Source organism: Amblyomma americanum, chromosome 3 (genome assembly GCF_052857255.1).
Source record: "Amblyomma americanum isolate KBUSLIRL-KWMA chromosome 3, ASM5285725v1, whole genome shotgun sequence".
Lineage (NCBI taxonomy): Eukaryota > Metazoa > Arthropoda > Arachnida > Ixodida > Ixodidae > Amblyomma > Amblyomma americanum.
The window spans coordinates 97,641,187-97,656,581 of record NC_135499.1 but is presented as its reverse complement, the minus strand read 5'-3'; the positions used below and the strand labels follow the sequence as shown (position 1 = coordinate 97,656,581).

The 15,395-nt window shown below is 48.2% G+C and overlaps 1 protein-coding gene across 4 annotated transcripts in view; it reads right to left on the bottom strand.

The window, feature by feature from the left end:
• Positions 1-15,395, bottom strand: part of LOC144123161 (uncharacterized) — a 72,155-nt gene that overhangs the window by 15,772 nt on the left and 40,988 nt on the right. The window contains exon 1 of one of the 4 annotated variants that reach the window (XM_077656042.1): positions 13,369-13,521. The exons of 2 other annotated variants lie outside the window; for them this stretch is intronic. In XM_077656042.1, the coding sequence (XP_077512168.1) occupies positions 13,369-13,438 (70 nt within the window). In that variant the 5' untranslated portion in view covers positions 13,439-13,521. Of the gene's footprint in view, positions 1-13,368; positions 13,522-15,395 lie in introns of those variants that run through there. One more of the 4 variants, XM_077656044.1, reaches the window with a different exon arrangement.

Here is a 15,395-nt window from a genome sequence, read left to right as displayed (position 1 = left end):
GTGCTGCATTCAGAAGTCGTATGCCTGTCATATACTGGTAACTCAGTGTTAAGGATAGGACGCAGCAATTAAATTTATTTTCATTATTTTTACGTAAAATCTAAGCAAATTTGGCACTCACGTGTAACTTTTCATGCTGATTTCATAATTTCGTTTTATTTTTGGCTCGCCACTATTTTGGGCTCGCTCCTATTTTGTTGTGTAATTGCAGTTAAGACACCTGTAATGACATTCTCGGGGCTTTAACAATGATGAAGAAAGTGCAGAAATTTTTCATGTAATCATGCTCGCAAGGACCTGTTTTGTGCAATATAGGTATTAGTATTTTTTTTAGCAGCTTGGTACTCATGAAAATGAAAGTGACACTGCAGCATGCTTATTAACATGAAAACGCTTCCTAAAACTTAATTTTCAAGAAATTTACACGTCTGCAAAGAAAAACTGATTTTTTTTGCACTTGATAGAAATCGCAGAGAAAGTAAACGCTGGAAAATCTACGTTAAAGTTTTTTCCTAGTTTACCCAGTTTATCGATTCATATCTGGTCATGCTTTTGGTCAGAGACACGAATGATCGCAATAAATGGAAGCTGTGAGCATCTGACCTCCCCTCTTGATGGTGATACCACGATGGTGGTGCACCATCGTCGGAATCCCGCAAAATTCCGGTGGCGCCGGAAGCAACAGAAGTGTGATTCGCTCATATGTTTGGACAATCACGCAAAGAAAAAACGAAGTTTTTAAATTCATACGGCATATTTGTTTAAACTTTTCATCAAGAGACAGGTCAAGGCACTAGATATAGGAAAAGAAACTGAAGAAAAAAACAAAATTTGCGAGAAAAGTGGCCACTTTATTTGGCACCCTCCCCTCTCAATTTCAGTACCGAGGTGTGTTAATTTCAGCACTACCAAATTTTAAAACAAAACCATCGTAGATCACGATGTGACAAAAGCCGTACTGCACCGCATCGACTTTCTTTGAGGGTGAGTCCCTATGGAAATTATGGTAGTGCACCTGGCGATAGCGTTTCCTACCTCTGAATTTTTGTTTCCCATAGAATGTGTTTTAAAGACACAAAATAATCATTTCAACCGTGTTTAATCAACAGTTCGAAATTTTAATATAGCTACCGTTTTGTTGTCAATTTCATTGCATTAATTCTTTGTTGCATAATAATTGGTTTTTTTGGGGGGGAAAGGAAATGGCGCAGTATCTGTCTCATATATCGTTGGACACCTGAACCGCGCCGTAAGAGAAGGGTAGAGGAGGGAGTGAAAGAAGAAAGGAAGAGAGAGGTGCCGTAGTGGAGGGCTCCGGAAATAATTTCGACCACCTGGGGATCTTTAACGTGCACTGACATCGCACAGCACACGGGCGCCTTAGCGTTTTTCCTCCATAAAAACGCAGCCGCCGCGGTCGGGTTCGAACCCGAGAACTCCGGATCAGTAGTCGAGCGCCCTAACCACTGAGCCACCGCGGCGGGGCCTTTGTTGCATTGTACGAAGAAATGCGTGCTGATCCTTCGCGTCGGAAATTGTTGGTATATTTATGGAGGCCAGGCCTGCACTTTTTCACAAAATTCATGCCCTTTTACTGCTTCTCCTTCATGCTTGGCCTCATGAGGAGTGTTTTGCGCAGCCTACAATTCGCATTTCTGTTTGCTAACGGCAGCTTTTTGAGAGAAGCTCCTGCTTAAGGTCTGCACAATAGGCACTGCCTCGGGATCAGAAGAAGCTTGTCGGCGACCTTTAAGCATATAAAAAACACAATAGGAAATTTTGTCCTATTAAAAAAGATTTTCCTTTAGTATTTTAGAAGCTGACAACAAAATTTCTTGTAGGAACAACCGGATTTCCATCAGTATTGTGCAGTTCGCTGTCGTAACGACTGAGCCAGTTCTGTCGTGACAACAAAAACGTTTCTAATACCACAGAAAATCTGTTGTTGGAACGGCACACGGAAAAATATTTTTTCGTGTTTTGGGACCGGTTCTCTCATATTTTTTGACAGATTTGCATGCTGTTATTGGTCGAGGTCTCAATTTTTGCCTTGAAATGTTCTGAGGGTGTTTAAGCGTGCTTACGTGGAGGAATGCGAAAAGATGTTTTTTTTGAGGAAATGAAAGAGCGCGGTAGCTCTCACATCTCGAATTCTCGGTGGACATCTCAACTGCGTCTTGAAGTATGCAACTGGAAGTGCACATATCGTCAATACAATCCCTGTCGGAAGCTAGCCTGCAACTTGACTAAAATATGTAAGCTGTGTGCGAAGTGAAATGCTATGAGACAATACAGAACGCTGTACGACGAACTGTTGCTCAAAATTATGGTGTGCGTGTAATCGGGCATACTGCCCCACACTGAGGTTAGCCAGTGATAGTAGTAGCGCTGAAAACTGCCACCACACTGAGGTCAGCCAGTGATGGTGGTAGTGCTAATATCTGCAGCGGGTCCTTGGACCTAAGATATTCAACTTATTTTTGGAGTATGGAGGAGTGCTTGGCTTGAAGCACTCTGGCATGGGTCGGCCCGGTATTGCACTACCTCCGTGATCGGCCCCCGGGCATATCGGGTCCCGGGGCATATTAGCGCGGAGCGTCTTTTCTTTCACTCTTTGCTCTCCTATCCTTCACCCCTCCTACTTTCAACACGCGGGAGCGAGCGTGGCTCGGCTTGAGCCAGTAGGCAGGCCCATGCACTTTTATTTTCCTTCTTCCCCTCAGGTACATCAGTCAGTCAGTCAGTCACGACAGACAGACAGGGGAGTTTAGGACACGCAGGTCCTTGGGCCCCCGCACGGCACCAGGATCTTGCACTTTCCTTTTCTTTCTTCATGTCAACAACAGCAGCAGCTAAACACAAACGTTCATGTCCCGGAGGCTCATGACGCTGGCAGCCGGGCCTGCGGCGATGGCTTGCTTGGTGTTAAGGATGGGGCATCTATCCCACCGCGGCCGCCAGTTGTTAGATGCGGGGCTCCAACCCCATAGCAGGCCACCAGTGTTGGGGATCGCGCTTCGATCCCACCGCTGCCACCAGCTGTTCGATGTGTGCCCCTGGTTCGCCTGGGCCGTCTATCGCGAGGCAGAGGTCCACGGGTTCCGGAACTGGAGTCTGCTGCTACGGGGTGACGAGGAGACGAGATGGTCTTCGAGGTGGAGAAGAGACTGAAAAGGGTTCATTTTCATTTTTACAGAGGCTCAAAAGAGTGAATCTGGAGCTGGTCGACCACATGCCGAACTTCTCTTTAAATAGGATCCCCTGTCCCCAGGTCCCTAGTTGGGGAATTTAGTTCATTTAAAATGGGTCCAATCACTTTGACGTCGATCACGTGTCCAGACTTTAGGATCCGCCTTCCAGGACGTCCCCAACAACACACTCTTGCCACTTCTGGCAAGTTATGGCCCGTGCTGTCCCTGCAGCAGTGATGAAAAGCCCGAATGGGGGCCCAAGCGGCGTCGAAGGTCAGTCATCTGCACTTCACGGCGCTCCGTGGGAACGAAAGGCCGCCGCGCTACTTGCCCAGATGGTTCCACGTAAGGGGTTCCACTTAGGGTAAGACGAGGTCGTTCCCGAAGCGCGAGCATTAGGGCGTCGTCAGCTTAGTCAAACACAACCGCGTCTGCCGTGGCTCACTTGCAGCCCCGCGCCGCCTGCCGCCCCCGCCGTCCCTTTGGCGAAAACGGCGTCGTTATGTCCCGGGTGGGTCCGGCGCCGGGAAGAAACGAGAACCACGCTCCCGAAAAACGTTCCCAGGCAGCGGATGGCCACTTCACCCCGTAAACAGCAGGGGGGGGGGGGGTCCCTCGTTGACGCCGCCACCCGCATTCCTGGCGCCGCAGCCACGCCGACGCCTCCTTAAAGCATCTGTCGATTTACGACTCCCATTCGCTTGAACGTTCTTGGCATGTTGGCGTTCTCCATCCGTAGCATTGGCCGGGTCCTTGGAGCGCAGTAGGGTCTCGCGAGCCTCCCAAGTGGTAAGGTGTTCTAGGCCCCGCGGGGGAGCGTCCGCCGGGCAGAGGAAAAGGATATGGTCGAGAGTGGCTTTGGGGTGTTGGCAGAGGGTACAGGAGGGGTTTGTGTGGTCTGCGCGATAGCGTGCTGCCATCTCTGGGATTTCATCTACACCTTCATAGATTAGAAGGTGGGGATTGGGGTATGTTCTTAAAACCGGCATGTAGCTTGCTTGTCACGTGACTGGAACTCTTTGCGACCATCTGTCACGTGAATTGGTACGGCGTTACAGTGTGCCGTTGTCGCGTGACGTGGTATGACGTCACATTTGAGTAGTGTCAGGTGACTTGGTACGACGTCAATTACATCGTTGTCACGTCATCTAGCTTGACGTTACATGTGTGGAGGTCGCCCAGGAGGCGACAGCGGCCACATTTATTGTCTGCTTCCAAAGAAGAAAGATCGGTGGAGCAGCGGCAGCTGCGTTCGGCAGAGAGCAAAGTCGTTGTTGTTGCTAGCCTATCAAAAGATGGCACATACCCACACTGGGGGATCGGCCAAGAATCGGCCACTATTCACCTGTATTCAGGTAATTAAAATGAAAAGCACGCGGGAAAGCAAGGTGCCAGGGCGCTCTCTCGCGTGCTAGCGACACTTAGTCCTCTTTGGCAATTTGCATTGTCGGTCTCACCGGTCGCTACAGGGTTTTACCCCCTTGACTATTAGTCGGTACGTGAAGCCGGTGTGGGAAGAATCGTGCAGGTGGGCGACCCTGGCGGTGGCGTTGGGGTCGAGCTTTCGGTGGGCGTCGAGGGACGCGTAGTGGCTGGTGAGGGATGTGGGATGTGCGTCTGCAGCTGACGATTAGCGCATGACGGGTGGCGCGGCAGGTGCAGCCACTGGTGCCATTCTGAGCTGCCCGGAACCCAGGTGGGCGGCTACCGGAGGCGCAGTGAGGTTCGAGGCGGGGGAATGGCTGTTGTGGACTGCATGTGGCTGCTGCGACACGCGCACAGCCAGCCGTGGACTGACTGGCTTGAATGTTACGGGCGGCCGCACAAGGGGGGCCCCTGCCATTGGCGCCGAGCCGTTCAAGATGAAAGACTACGGCGAGGTAGCGGCAATCGGAGGCTGCCTCAGTACTGTGGCAGCAATAGGCCTTGTCAGCCTAGGTATCTTGCTAGACAGCGGCTGATGAAGCTGCAGTGTGGTTGGAACCGATATATGCTGTGTGTGAGAGGTTGTGCTATCTGGTCTCCCGTCGAACCTGCGTTTGGCGGCGGCCGAGCTAATGGAAGCAGGCTTCTCTGATGATTCTAACACCGGTGCGGAGCAAGAATGGCCCACATCAGTAACCTGGTTTCGCTTGAGGACAGTTTCTGGAACCGCAACAGGGCCCTTTTCATGCAAATTAGCTACACTTTGTCCTCTTCGGCATTTTGCACGGCGGGTCGCGCGGGTCGCTACACATACATCGTTGTCCCGTGAGTTCATATGACGCCCCATTACATCGTTGTCACGTGACTTGGCATCCCGCAATATCAAGTCACATGGTGCCATTTTTTTTAGGAAACTTTTTTTCGGACATGACCATTAAAGAGAGCCATATAAACTTTTCGGATTAAAAATGTGACAGACGGCCGTCAAATAACTACGGTACAGCGTCCAACTTGAGCTTAGGTATTTTTCGTTGCGCCATGGCACTGGCACTTGGGAAGCCAATTCATCAATACGAAAGATGTCAGTAACACCCAAAGGAAAGCACATGCAGGGTAATCGAAGGCACAACCCGCATTTTACTGTCATGGTGTGGCCTACTTCCGCTTTTCACGTTTTCCTGCATTCCTCTGCCGACGAAACAGGAGCCAAGTGCAGCCTCTGTCAGAAATGTACTGTTCACCGGCTTCTCCTTTCCGCCAATCAGTATGGCTCATTTTGCATCGTCTAAGACCTCAATTTATATACGGTGAGGGGAGCTCCAGTCGCCACGATTCCTGAATTGTTAGTAGGGCTGAGAGTACCAGAAGGGCTCACCACACGGCTTTGAAGGAAATCCTTCGCGCTACTTATTTTTAATACAAGCTGTACATTGGAGGTATTAGACATCCTTCGCGCTACTCACGCACAGAATATCAGGCACAATTCACCGACAGATCGACAAAACTGCGCGTAAATCTGTCAAGATATTGTTTGCTCTCGACAGAAGTCACTTTTCGTGCCGTCCACTCGATGCCACTGACGACATCTGGAGCACCGTACGAAGTTCTGCTATACCGTACGGCGAAGCTTCTTGACCAGTAAATGTACTGAAGTTCCCTACTCGTACTACTGTTATCCGAAATAAAACTGACATTACAGTAATTCATTTTGTTCAACTTACTATCCTAGTTCATATTTTTTAGGGAAAGTTTTTTAGGTCTATTTTATGACCCTACAGTTTTGATGGCAGAATTCTAGCAGTACCACGAAAATTCAGGACGTAGGTGCTCGCTACACGAAATAAAAATGCCGTAATAAATAAAAGGTGTTAATAAAGAACATGTTATGCAATGAGCAAAAATTAAGTGGTAATGGTTTAACATACCGTAGAAAGCAAGACAGCGAAATAATAGCTGCGTTGGTAAAGAAAGTGACAGATCAGGGTTATCAAAGGTAGCAAGGATATGCCTTAGTTTCTAATGGAGGTTGCTGTAGTGATGGCGATGAATAATTTTTATTAGAAAAATTATTGACAAGCTGGCTCGGGGGCGTACAAGATGGGGCAGACACGCCAGGATCCCTACTTAGGCTTGCCTCGTAGACCACCATCATGTGGACACGAGAGCACAGTGTGGCGACGAAGATTTAATAAGGATGAGAGTAAAAAAATTTTATACAAATAAATAAAACTTCATCTCGAAACAAAAATATTTGTTTCAGTGTATTGGCTATTTGAAGCACCTGCCTTCGAGTCTGCGCTAATGCCAGACTATTACACTACAAGACTGCGTTCAGTTCTGTGAGATGTTTGCTACAGAGACAGTCACCGGTGGCGATGGCTCTGATTTTCATGTTAGATCGCTGTTCGTGATAGTCTTCTGCGTCATTTTCCTTCATTATATCTTCAAAACCCATCTGGATAACATAGATAACTCACTATGCCATCAAAGCGCTCATATATATCCCGTGTTTACATGCATTTAGCCTCCCTGATAGGAGGGATGCCGCGATTAGTTCTTGGCCACTGGAAGAAAGAGTGGATCTGGCACCTTGAGCGCATCTGGCTTCGGGGATAATGGTGCTCTTCTCATATGATATCCGGACCTCCTACATACAGCGGAAATTCTCAGTCGGCATGCCATTTTCTTTCTCTTAGCTGCCTTCTGTCCTTTGTCTTTCATCGTTTCTTGTTGGTATTGCTCATTTTCTCCCCGCAGTTACAACCAACTCAACTTTAAATTGAAACATTCTGACATGATTCTTATATGTTGCAAAGAAGCGCCATTAGCTGCTAGACCTCCCTTAACTCCTGAAGTCTTTACGACACAGGGAAGCAAGAAACCCGATATAAACAAGAAAATAAGAGCAGGAAGGATAAGGACAATACCTTTGCGCTACTCGTTTTTCTGCATCTCCCTCCTGCAAACTTCTTGCTCTTCTATCTCTCTGCGGTGTTGCACAACTTTCCAACGATGCCATTGCTTTACTCGCGGGTGCCACATGCATGTGATTAAATGAACGGGTGGCCTAATTACGAATACAGACCACTACGGCATGCAACTGAAGTTTTTTAAGTGGCAGCGAAATGGCTGCACACGACTACGAATATAAATATCCTTTTGACCAATTGGCGCTATAGCCTGATTATAAAAGAAATGCACTGGTAGAAAAAGTGCCCCTGTCAGGCTTTCGGTAGCGCTGACAGCAAAATATGTACCGTATGCTAAAGCTTACAGGTTGCTCGTTCGATCCGAAGCCATTCTGAGTTAACTTTTTTGCAATGCCGTATTTTAGTAGCTTCAGGTATTTGTTAGTACAAACTAGCTACACTAAGGTATAAGCAAAAGGGTTTCCTCCAACACACTCAACCTTGAAAATAAAAGGCCACCTGTTGTAGCAGATACGATTTGTGAATGTGCGCACATTGTTTTTTTCTCATTTCCGTGATGTTTTACGCAGCCGAGACTGCCCTCTCTCCTCATTATCCCCGCTTTCTTCCACCGTGCTTGCCTTCTCACCGTGACGCGAAGTTTTTACGCACCATCACTAAACTCTCAGCGGCTGCTATGAGCTGCCGCCGAATAATCATTTCTGCGTTTGCTGCTCTAAAAGCGACCAAAGATACGGTAAGTACTGCTTAGTTGGTTTTTTCAGCTGCTGGTTTTCTTTTGTGATGTCCATATATTTTATTTTCCTTCTCTTTCCTGTCACTCATTGCAGACCTCAGTGCACAACCTTTTCTTATAGGGTAGAGCTCTTGACAACACAGACCACAAGCCTGTTTCATTGTTTCAGCTTTCTCATCCCAGGCGTGAGTAGCAAGAACAATAGGTTGCGGCCAATGCCTTGGGATCATCGCTACATCCCCCGAGAGTTGTTTTTCGTAGTGCACGAGCCATTAAGGCCATCATGGGCCCCGAGAGCGGCTCACATTTATGCGCTCAGCAAAACACGCGGCGGCTACCGCTATGGCTCAGTGGTTATGGCTCTCGGCTGCTGACCCGAAAGACGCAGGTTCAATCCTGGCCGCGACCGTCGTATTTCGATGGCGCGGAGATCGCGCACATTAAACGCGTCGCTAGCATTTTGATGGAGGCGAAATAATACAGGAGTCTCGTGTACAGTGCGGCGCGATGTCTGACTATATTAAAGAACGGTGGGTGGTCGAAACGACTGGGAGCCCTTTACTACTCTCCTCGCAGACTGAGCACTTTAACATTTTAAACACCATAAAACCGACAGACATGGCAAATAAACAGTCCTTATCACTACCTATCTGGTGTCTCGAGCACCATGCGAAGTTGCAGGTGGATGTTTATGACGACGGTGACGGTGTTGAGTAGCTTCAAGAGCACCTTGTCGAACTCGAGGGGAACATTTATATCTGTTTCGTTGATAGCGTACAGGCCCGTGTCGCACATGACCAGCGGGCCTGCATCGGTGGTCAGCATGTTTGCCTCTTTAGACCCAGGCGTCGTGGTTCTTCACGCCCTTCGCTTATATGCGCGAACCCTGTATTGACTGACGCATACTCTAACACAGGGATCCAGCTAGCCTGATGTATATTTAGCGAAAGATCACTGGGTTTAATCTCTCAGCCGTCGTTCGGATCGCGAACCGTGAAGTGCAGCAGCAGCAGCTTATCTCTGGTGTCGTGATGTGATTGTGACGTAGTGACGTGCTCGGTAGTCCATATCGGTGCTGGGCTAAGCACCAGTAACTATCCCTCTAAAACAGAACAAGAAAACGTGCACCTAAGAAGCACACTGAGGGCCAGGTTGTGCCGATCATTGCACGTCCGGCGTGTAGGATCTCTGGACATGCACATCAGACAACCTAAGAGGCTTTTCTGCGCATCCACGTGTATTTTTCAGTGGTTGAGAGAAACCCTGCGGCTGCAAACGCATTAGTAGAAAACGTACACTAAAGTCTGCACATGCAGCTCCTTGGCTTGACTCATGGGGCTATTTATGTGCAAGCTTCCTAAATCGGGTATAAACAGTGGGAAGAGCTCAAGTACAAGGACGGACAGAGAAAGACACAACACAGGCGATAACTATAGTTACCGACCTTGTTACTGCAACATACGATATCAGTTGGAAAGAAAAACTAATAAATATGGGCAAGATATCAGGAATATTAACATCCAGGTGTTATCAACAGTCGCATACATCTACCTTATTGTCCAAGGTAAAGTAATGTCTGGTCGCAAAACAATAATTACCGCTGCTATGATGAATGAAGTGTCTTTTTTAATTGCCGAAATCTCAGCTATCGGTCCAGTTCGTTAGTATATTGCTACGGTTGTGCTTGTGCTTGGAACGCTCGTGCTTGGTGCGCTCGCGCTTGGAACGCGAAGAGGACGAAGTGCGTTTCTGCGGCTGGGCTTCGCGTGCCCGGTTGTTCGGCTGCGTGGCTGTAAGCTGTTTCCCTGTAAATATATTTTTCCCTTTTGGTGTGCACATCTTCACGTTACATTATTGGTGGAGGTGCTGGGTAAACGTGGGCGAAAAAACCACAACATCGTCGAGGTAACATAGACATGTGGACCATTTAAAGCCGCGAAGCAAGGAGTCCATCATTCTTTCGAAGGTAGCTGGCGCATTACAGAGACCGAATGGCATAACTTTAAACTGATATAAGCCGTCCGGTGTGACGAATGCCGTCTTTTCGCGGTCATTGTCATCAACAGAGATTTGCCAATACCCGGACCGAAGGTCAATTGAAGAGAAAAATTTGGCTCCGTGAAGGCAGTCCAAAGCATCGTCTATTCTTGGGAGTGGATAGACGTCTTTTTTTGTTATGTTGTTTAGGTGCCGGTAATCAACACAAAAGCGCCAGCTGTCGTCCTTCTTTTTAACCAGCACAACTGGTGAGGCCCAAGGGCTCGACGAGGGCTCTATGATGTCTTTACTGAGCATCTTGTCCACCTCTTGCTGTATGATGGTGCGTTCTGTACTGGACACTCTGTAGGGTCGTCTGTGAATAGGAGCTGCGTCACCGGTGTTGATACGATGCGTGACCACAGATGTTCGAGCCAAAGGGCGGTCATCGAAGTCAAAGATGTCGCGAAAAGACGACAGAAGATACCGAAGGTCGTGAGCTTGCCCTGGTAAGAGGTCAGCAGCAATCATTTTTGCATATTCATCAGGTGGTGGGACGTCAGAGTCGCGGCAGTTCGACGAGGGTGGGACGCTTCTCACCGCCGATACGACGCATTCGGCAGCAGGGCACAGCGTGGTGAGCGACATACCTTGTGGGAGCGGCTGAACGTAAGAGGCAAAGTTGAGAACCGGAAGGGACGCTTGATTTGCCGACATGGTGACAACTGTATGCGCAAGGGCAACACTGCATGTAAAGGGCACATCAGGAACCGGAGTAATGATGTAGTCACCATCGGGAACTGGCGGGACAGAGGAGAAACGAACATAAGTGGCGGCATCGGGGTCCAGGCGGACAAAGTCGGCGGTGCACAGTCGGTGAACAATTGGATCCGGTGGCTCTGAAGGAACAGGTAGAGCGAGTTGAACGATGCTTGTAGCGCAATCTATAAGGGCGGAATGGTCGGTGAGAAAGTCAAGGCCGAGAATGATGTCATGAGGGCAGTGTTCGAGGACAGTGAAGAGCACAGAAGTATGGCGGCCGGCTATTGAAACACGAGCAGTACACATTCCGACGACAATAGACATACCGCCATCTGCTCGGACCTTTTCCGACGTCCTGCTCCGGCAACCGTTGGATTGCTGTCGCGACCGACTATGCGACCCGGTACGCTATCACGCGTGCGTTACCAACAAGTTGCGCAACCGATGTCGCCGAATTCCTATTGCAGAACGTAATCCTTCACCACGGCGCTCCACACCAATTGCTGACGGACCGCGGCCGCTACTTTTTGTCCCGAGTAGTTGACGATATCCTCCGGTCCTGTGGCACGCAGCATAAGCTCACTACAGCTTACCATCCCCAGACGAACGGGCTTACCGAGCGCCTCAACAGGACTCTGACCGATATGCTATCCATGTATGTCTCGCCCGACCACCGCGATTGGGACGTTGCCTTGCCTTATGTAACATTTGCTTATAATTCGTCGCGGCATGATACCACCGGCTATTCTCCTTTCTACCTTCTGTTTGGTCGGCATCCTGCGCTGCCATTGGATACATTATTACCGAGTTCTACTGCCTCGACCTCAGAGTATGCACGTGACGCCATCTCCCGAGCAACTATGGCCCGTGAAATCGCCCGAGACCGGCTCACCGCATCTCAGACCTACCAGAAGTCAGTTTACGACCGCCGGCATCGCCCAGTACACTATCCGCCGGGCTCACTCGTCCTCCTTTGGTCTCCTTCTCGCCGTGTAGGTCTCTCTGAGAAACTTCTACGTCAGTACAGTGGCCCTTATCGAGTTCTCCGTCAGGTGACCGACGTGACCTACGAGATTACACCTCTTCATGCTCCGACGTCGTCCACTCGCCCTTTGACTGACGTCGTTCATGTAGTCCGTCTCAAACCGTACCACACGCCTGCTACATCATCCACTTAGCACCGGGACGGCGCTTTTGCCGCCGGGAGTTATGCTACGGTTGTGCTTGTGCTTGGAACGCTCGTGCTTGGTGCGCTCGCGCTTGGAACGCGAAGAGGACGAAGTGCGTTTCTGCGGCTGGGCTTCGCGTGCCCGGTTGTTCGGCTGCGTGGCTGTAAGCTGTTTCCCTGTAAATATATTTTTCCCTTTTGGTGTGCACATCTTCACGTTACAATATGTATATTTTCATGATGGTGGAGCTATTGACGACGGTGTGAGTTTGCTTAAGGAGCGTTGAATAGAGAGCAAACAGTGCATTTCAACGTTTTAAAGCTTAGTAATGCTCAGTGCGACAATCTGCACACATCTGCACATCATGAAGGAGCTCTCCTATTTCGAAACAATCTTATCTACGTCTGAGTCGCAGTCTCACAAGCGGTGTAGGTACACCTCTTCTTGAAAGCCTAGATTTCATCATTTTTTAAATTTAGATATTCCGGATTAAGCATTTTCTGTTTGGAAATGCTTGAAAAACACACTAACACAATTACTTGGCACGGTTAAAAAACACACTCACAAAATTACTACGGCAAAAGATCTCAGCAGTGTATGAACCATAACTTAAAAAGAGAAATGGTGACAAGTAGGCTGGAGAAAGCGGTAGCAGACGTCTCATGAGAAATACAACATTTTAGCTGCTAGCCATCCGTTGTGCTTGTATTCAGTGCATTCGAGGCAAACCGAAGAAGGTACTCAGGGTATCAATAGCAGGGTCAATGCTGTCATGTAGCACTTCGAGTGCCGATCAGAGTAGATTAGTGGCATCAGATGCTTCCTTATTGAAGCCCTATAACCTTGTTGAACCTCAGACAAGGCACCGTGGATATGAGTTGCCCAATTGAGCGCTGGATTTCGGTTGGTCGCTAGGGCTGATTGAAATAGAAACTGATGTGTAGTGGGGTGGATGATAGCATTTCTGACAATAAACAGGTCTTAACAACGAGCTGTCCAGCCACTGACGGTAACGCTTGATGATATGAGGCGATTTGGACTTCGAAATCTGCTACCAGCCTGTAGGAGGGCATCTCATCGCGATTAAAAAATACTGCAGTTGGCTTGCATAAATGAAGTTGCCAGAGCAGGGGTACAATGAAGAAGAGTTTTTCAGTGCAGAAATAAAAAAAACTCACCGCTGACGACTGCATTCGAATGCACCATTAAGAAAAAAAGCAAACACGCTGCTTTCAAGTCGACTTCCATGGTGGAGAGTAGTCGCTCTGGTCTCACACAGTATCCAAAAAACAAAGCCTGAAGTCCTGTTTTCAAGAAGGCGATTTCCTGTGCTTGTTATCAGCAGGAGATTGACAACGGTAGCCGACACTGACATTTGCTTTGAAACGCGCTAACTTTTCGACGCTTTTATTTTTGAAGTTCACAGGAGACAATGGAGGCGGGACATCTAAAGGTGAGGGTGAGATATACAATGCTTCTCAGGGAGGAATGGTGAGAACAGCAAGTGCCTAGCACGCGTACATTGAAAGCGGTTTTATGGAAAGCCTCCGCATAAGCCTGTCACTAGGCAGGGACAAGTCGTCCAAGCGTCCGTCGCCTCTTTGTGAACACTATCTTTCGGAGAGCCGCCCTCGTAACTGCTTTAACAATTACTGTGCTTCGAAGGCGCTGTCGCGCCACGTCTGAAGATTATTCTTGCGAGAGGCAAGCATATAGGGCTCTGAATTAAGACATATGAACACTGGCAAATCGCTTCAGGAAGTAAATAGCGAACTTCATCGGTGTCGGCGTTTGAAAGGTTGTTGCTACTTCGCTGCCTTTTTTCAAGCCCATGTAGGAACCTCAATTGTGCAGAGCTTCTGTTTTCTTGCTTGCATACGTGCTATAAATTGAGTTTGCTAAATTTTGCAAAATTGTGTGGGGAAGAATGAGAGCGCAAGTAGTGAAAATGTTTATGAGAGAGACCTCTTCGTTGTTTTGAAAAATCTAGGGACCTAAGTCATGCGAGGCTTCTTTTTGCTTTCTTATTTTCGTATAAGCTATTTGGTTTGATAAAATGTAGTCCATATCGTGCAAGTCGGAATTGTATAGCCCACATTGTAGAGCTTTCAGTGTGACGTGTCTGTTCTGTCCATAAACAGTCCATTTGAAACCGTGAAAAACAATTTGCGAAATGGACGCGAAGCGATCAGTCCGCTGCAACCACCTCATGCGAGGCTCCATTCTGTAAAGATAAATAAGTGAAGATATACTGCGCAAAATTATGTTTGTGCAAAAGTTAAAATTTGTGGAAATGACTTGGCACGGTACCTGTTGCGATTGCAGATACACGGCAACATGTCATGATGGTCATGAGAGCCCTATGCAGCCAATGATACTTTGAACACGCAATTATTTAAATAGCGTTCACTTCGCAGTTTGTTTTTGTATGTCGCGCGAAAGGCTCTTAGGGAGGTTGTTGTTAAGAAGAGACAAGGTATGTCGAATACGTTGTTCGTCCCTTGCTCTGACTTTTATTTATTGATGTTATTCCAACACGCTACTTGAAATTAAAAGTTATGATGTCCTGTCTGACAAGGCCAGCCCAGTTTTGCTGCACTGTCTTCATTGGTGCATCATTCTTGCATGTCGTCGCTTGTTGGTGATTGAGTCGTTGATATCATCATCAGCGCCGATTTACAAGCCATTATAAAGATGCCACTGCCAAAACTGGCACTGCAGTGCTATTTTCTGGGCAAGCTCTTGGCCTGGCTGCTTCAGTAACGAGGTGCACGTGGTAAAATACAGCTTGGACCCAGCGCTGTGTCTGCTTACATGCCTAGTTTGACGAAGCGTTCCTAGCCTATGGAGAACAAGTCGCGCTTGGAGCAGCGTACTAAACCAGACGGAGTGATTACTGCGACCGAGAACGCTACGAGTTCCAACTCCCATGCCCTCGATTTCCGGTGAGAACGAAGGCGTGGGAACGATCGCCAGCTTCGATGTTCGGCAACCGCATTGTGGACTATAGGATCCTCGATGCGAGGCTAGCGCGAGTAGAGACCGTGTTCGATCTTCGGCCGATCAATTAAATGCGAGCGAAGTAGCTTAACGTCTTCTTGAATTCTAAAGCGCGAGCTTTAAGGCTCCCGTTCAGCGGAAAACCAGGCCTCGACCTGTCGGTGATCGACATTTTTTTCTCGAGAAACTCAGGATTTGTCGCAAA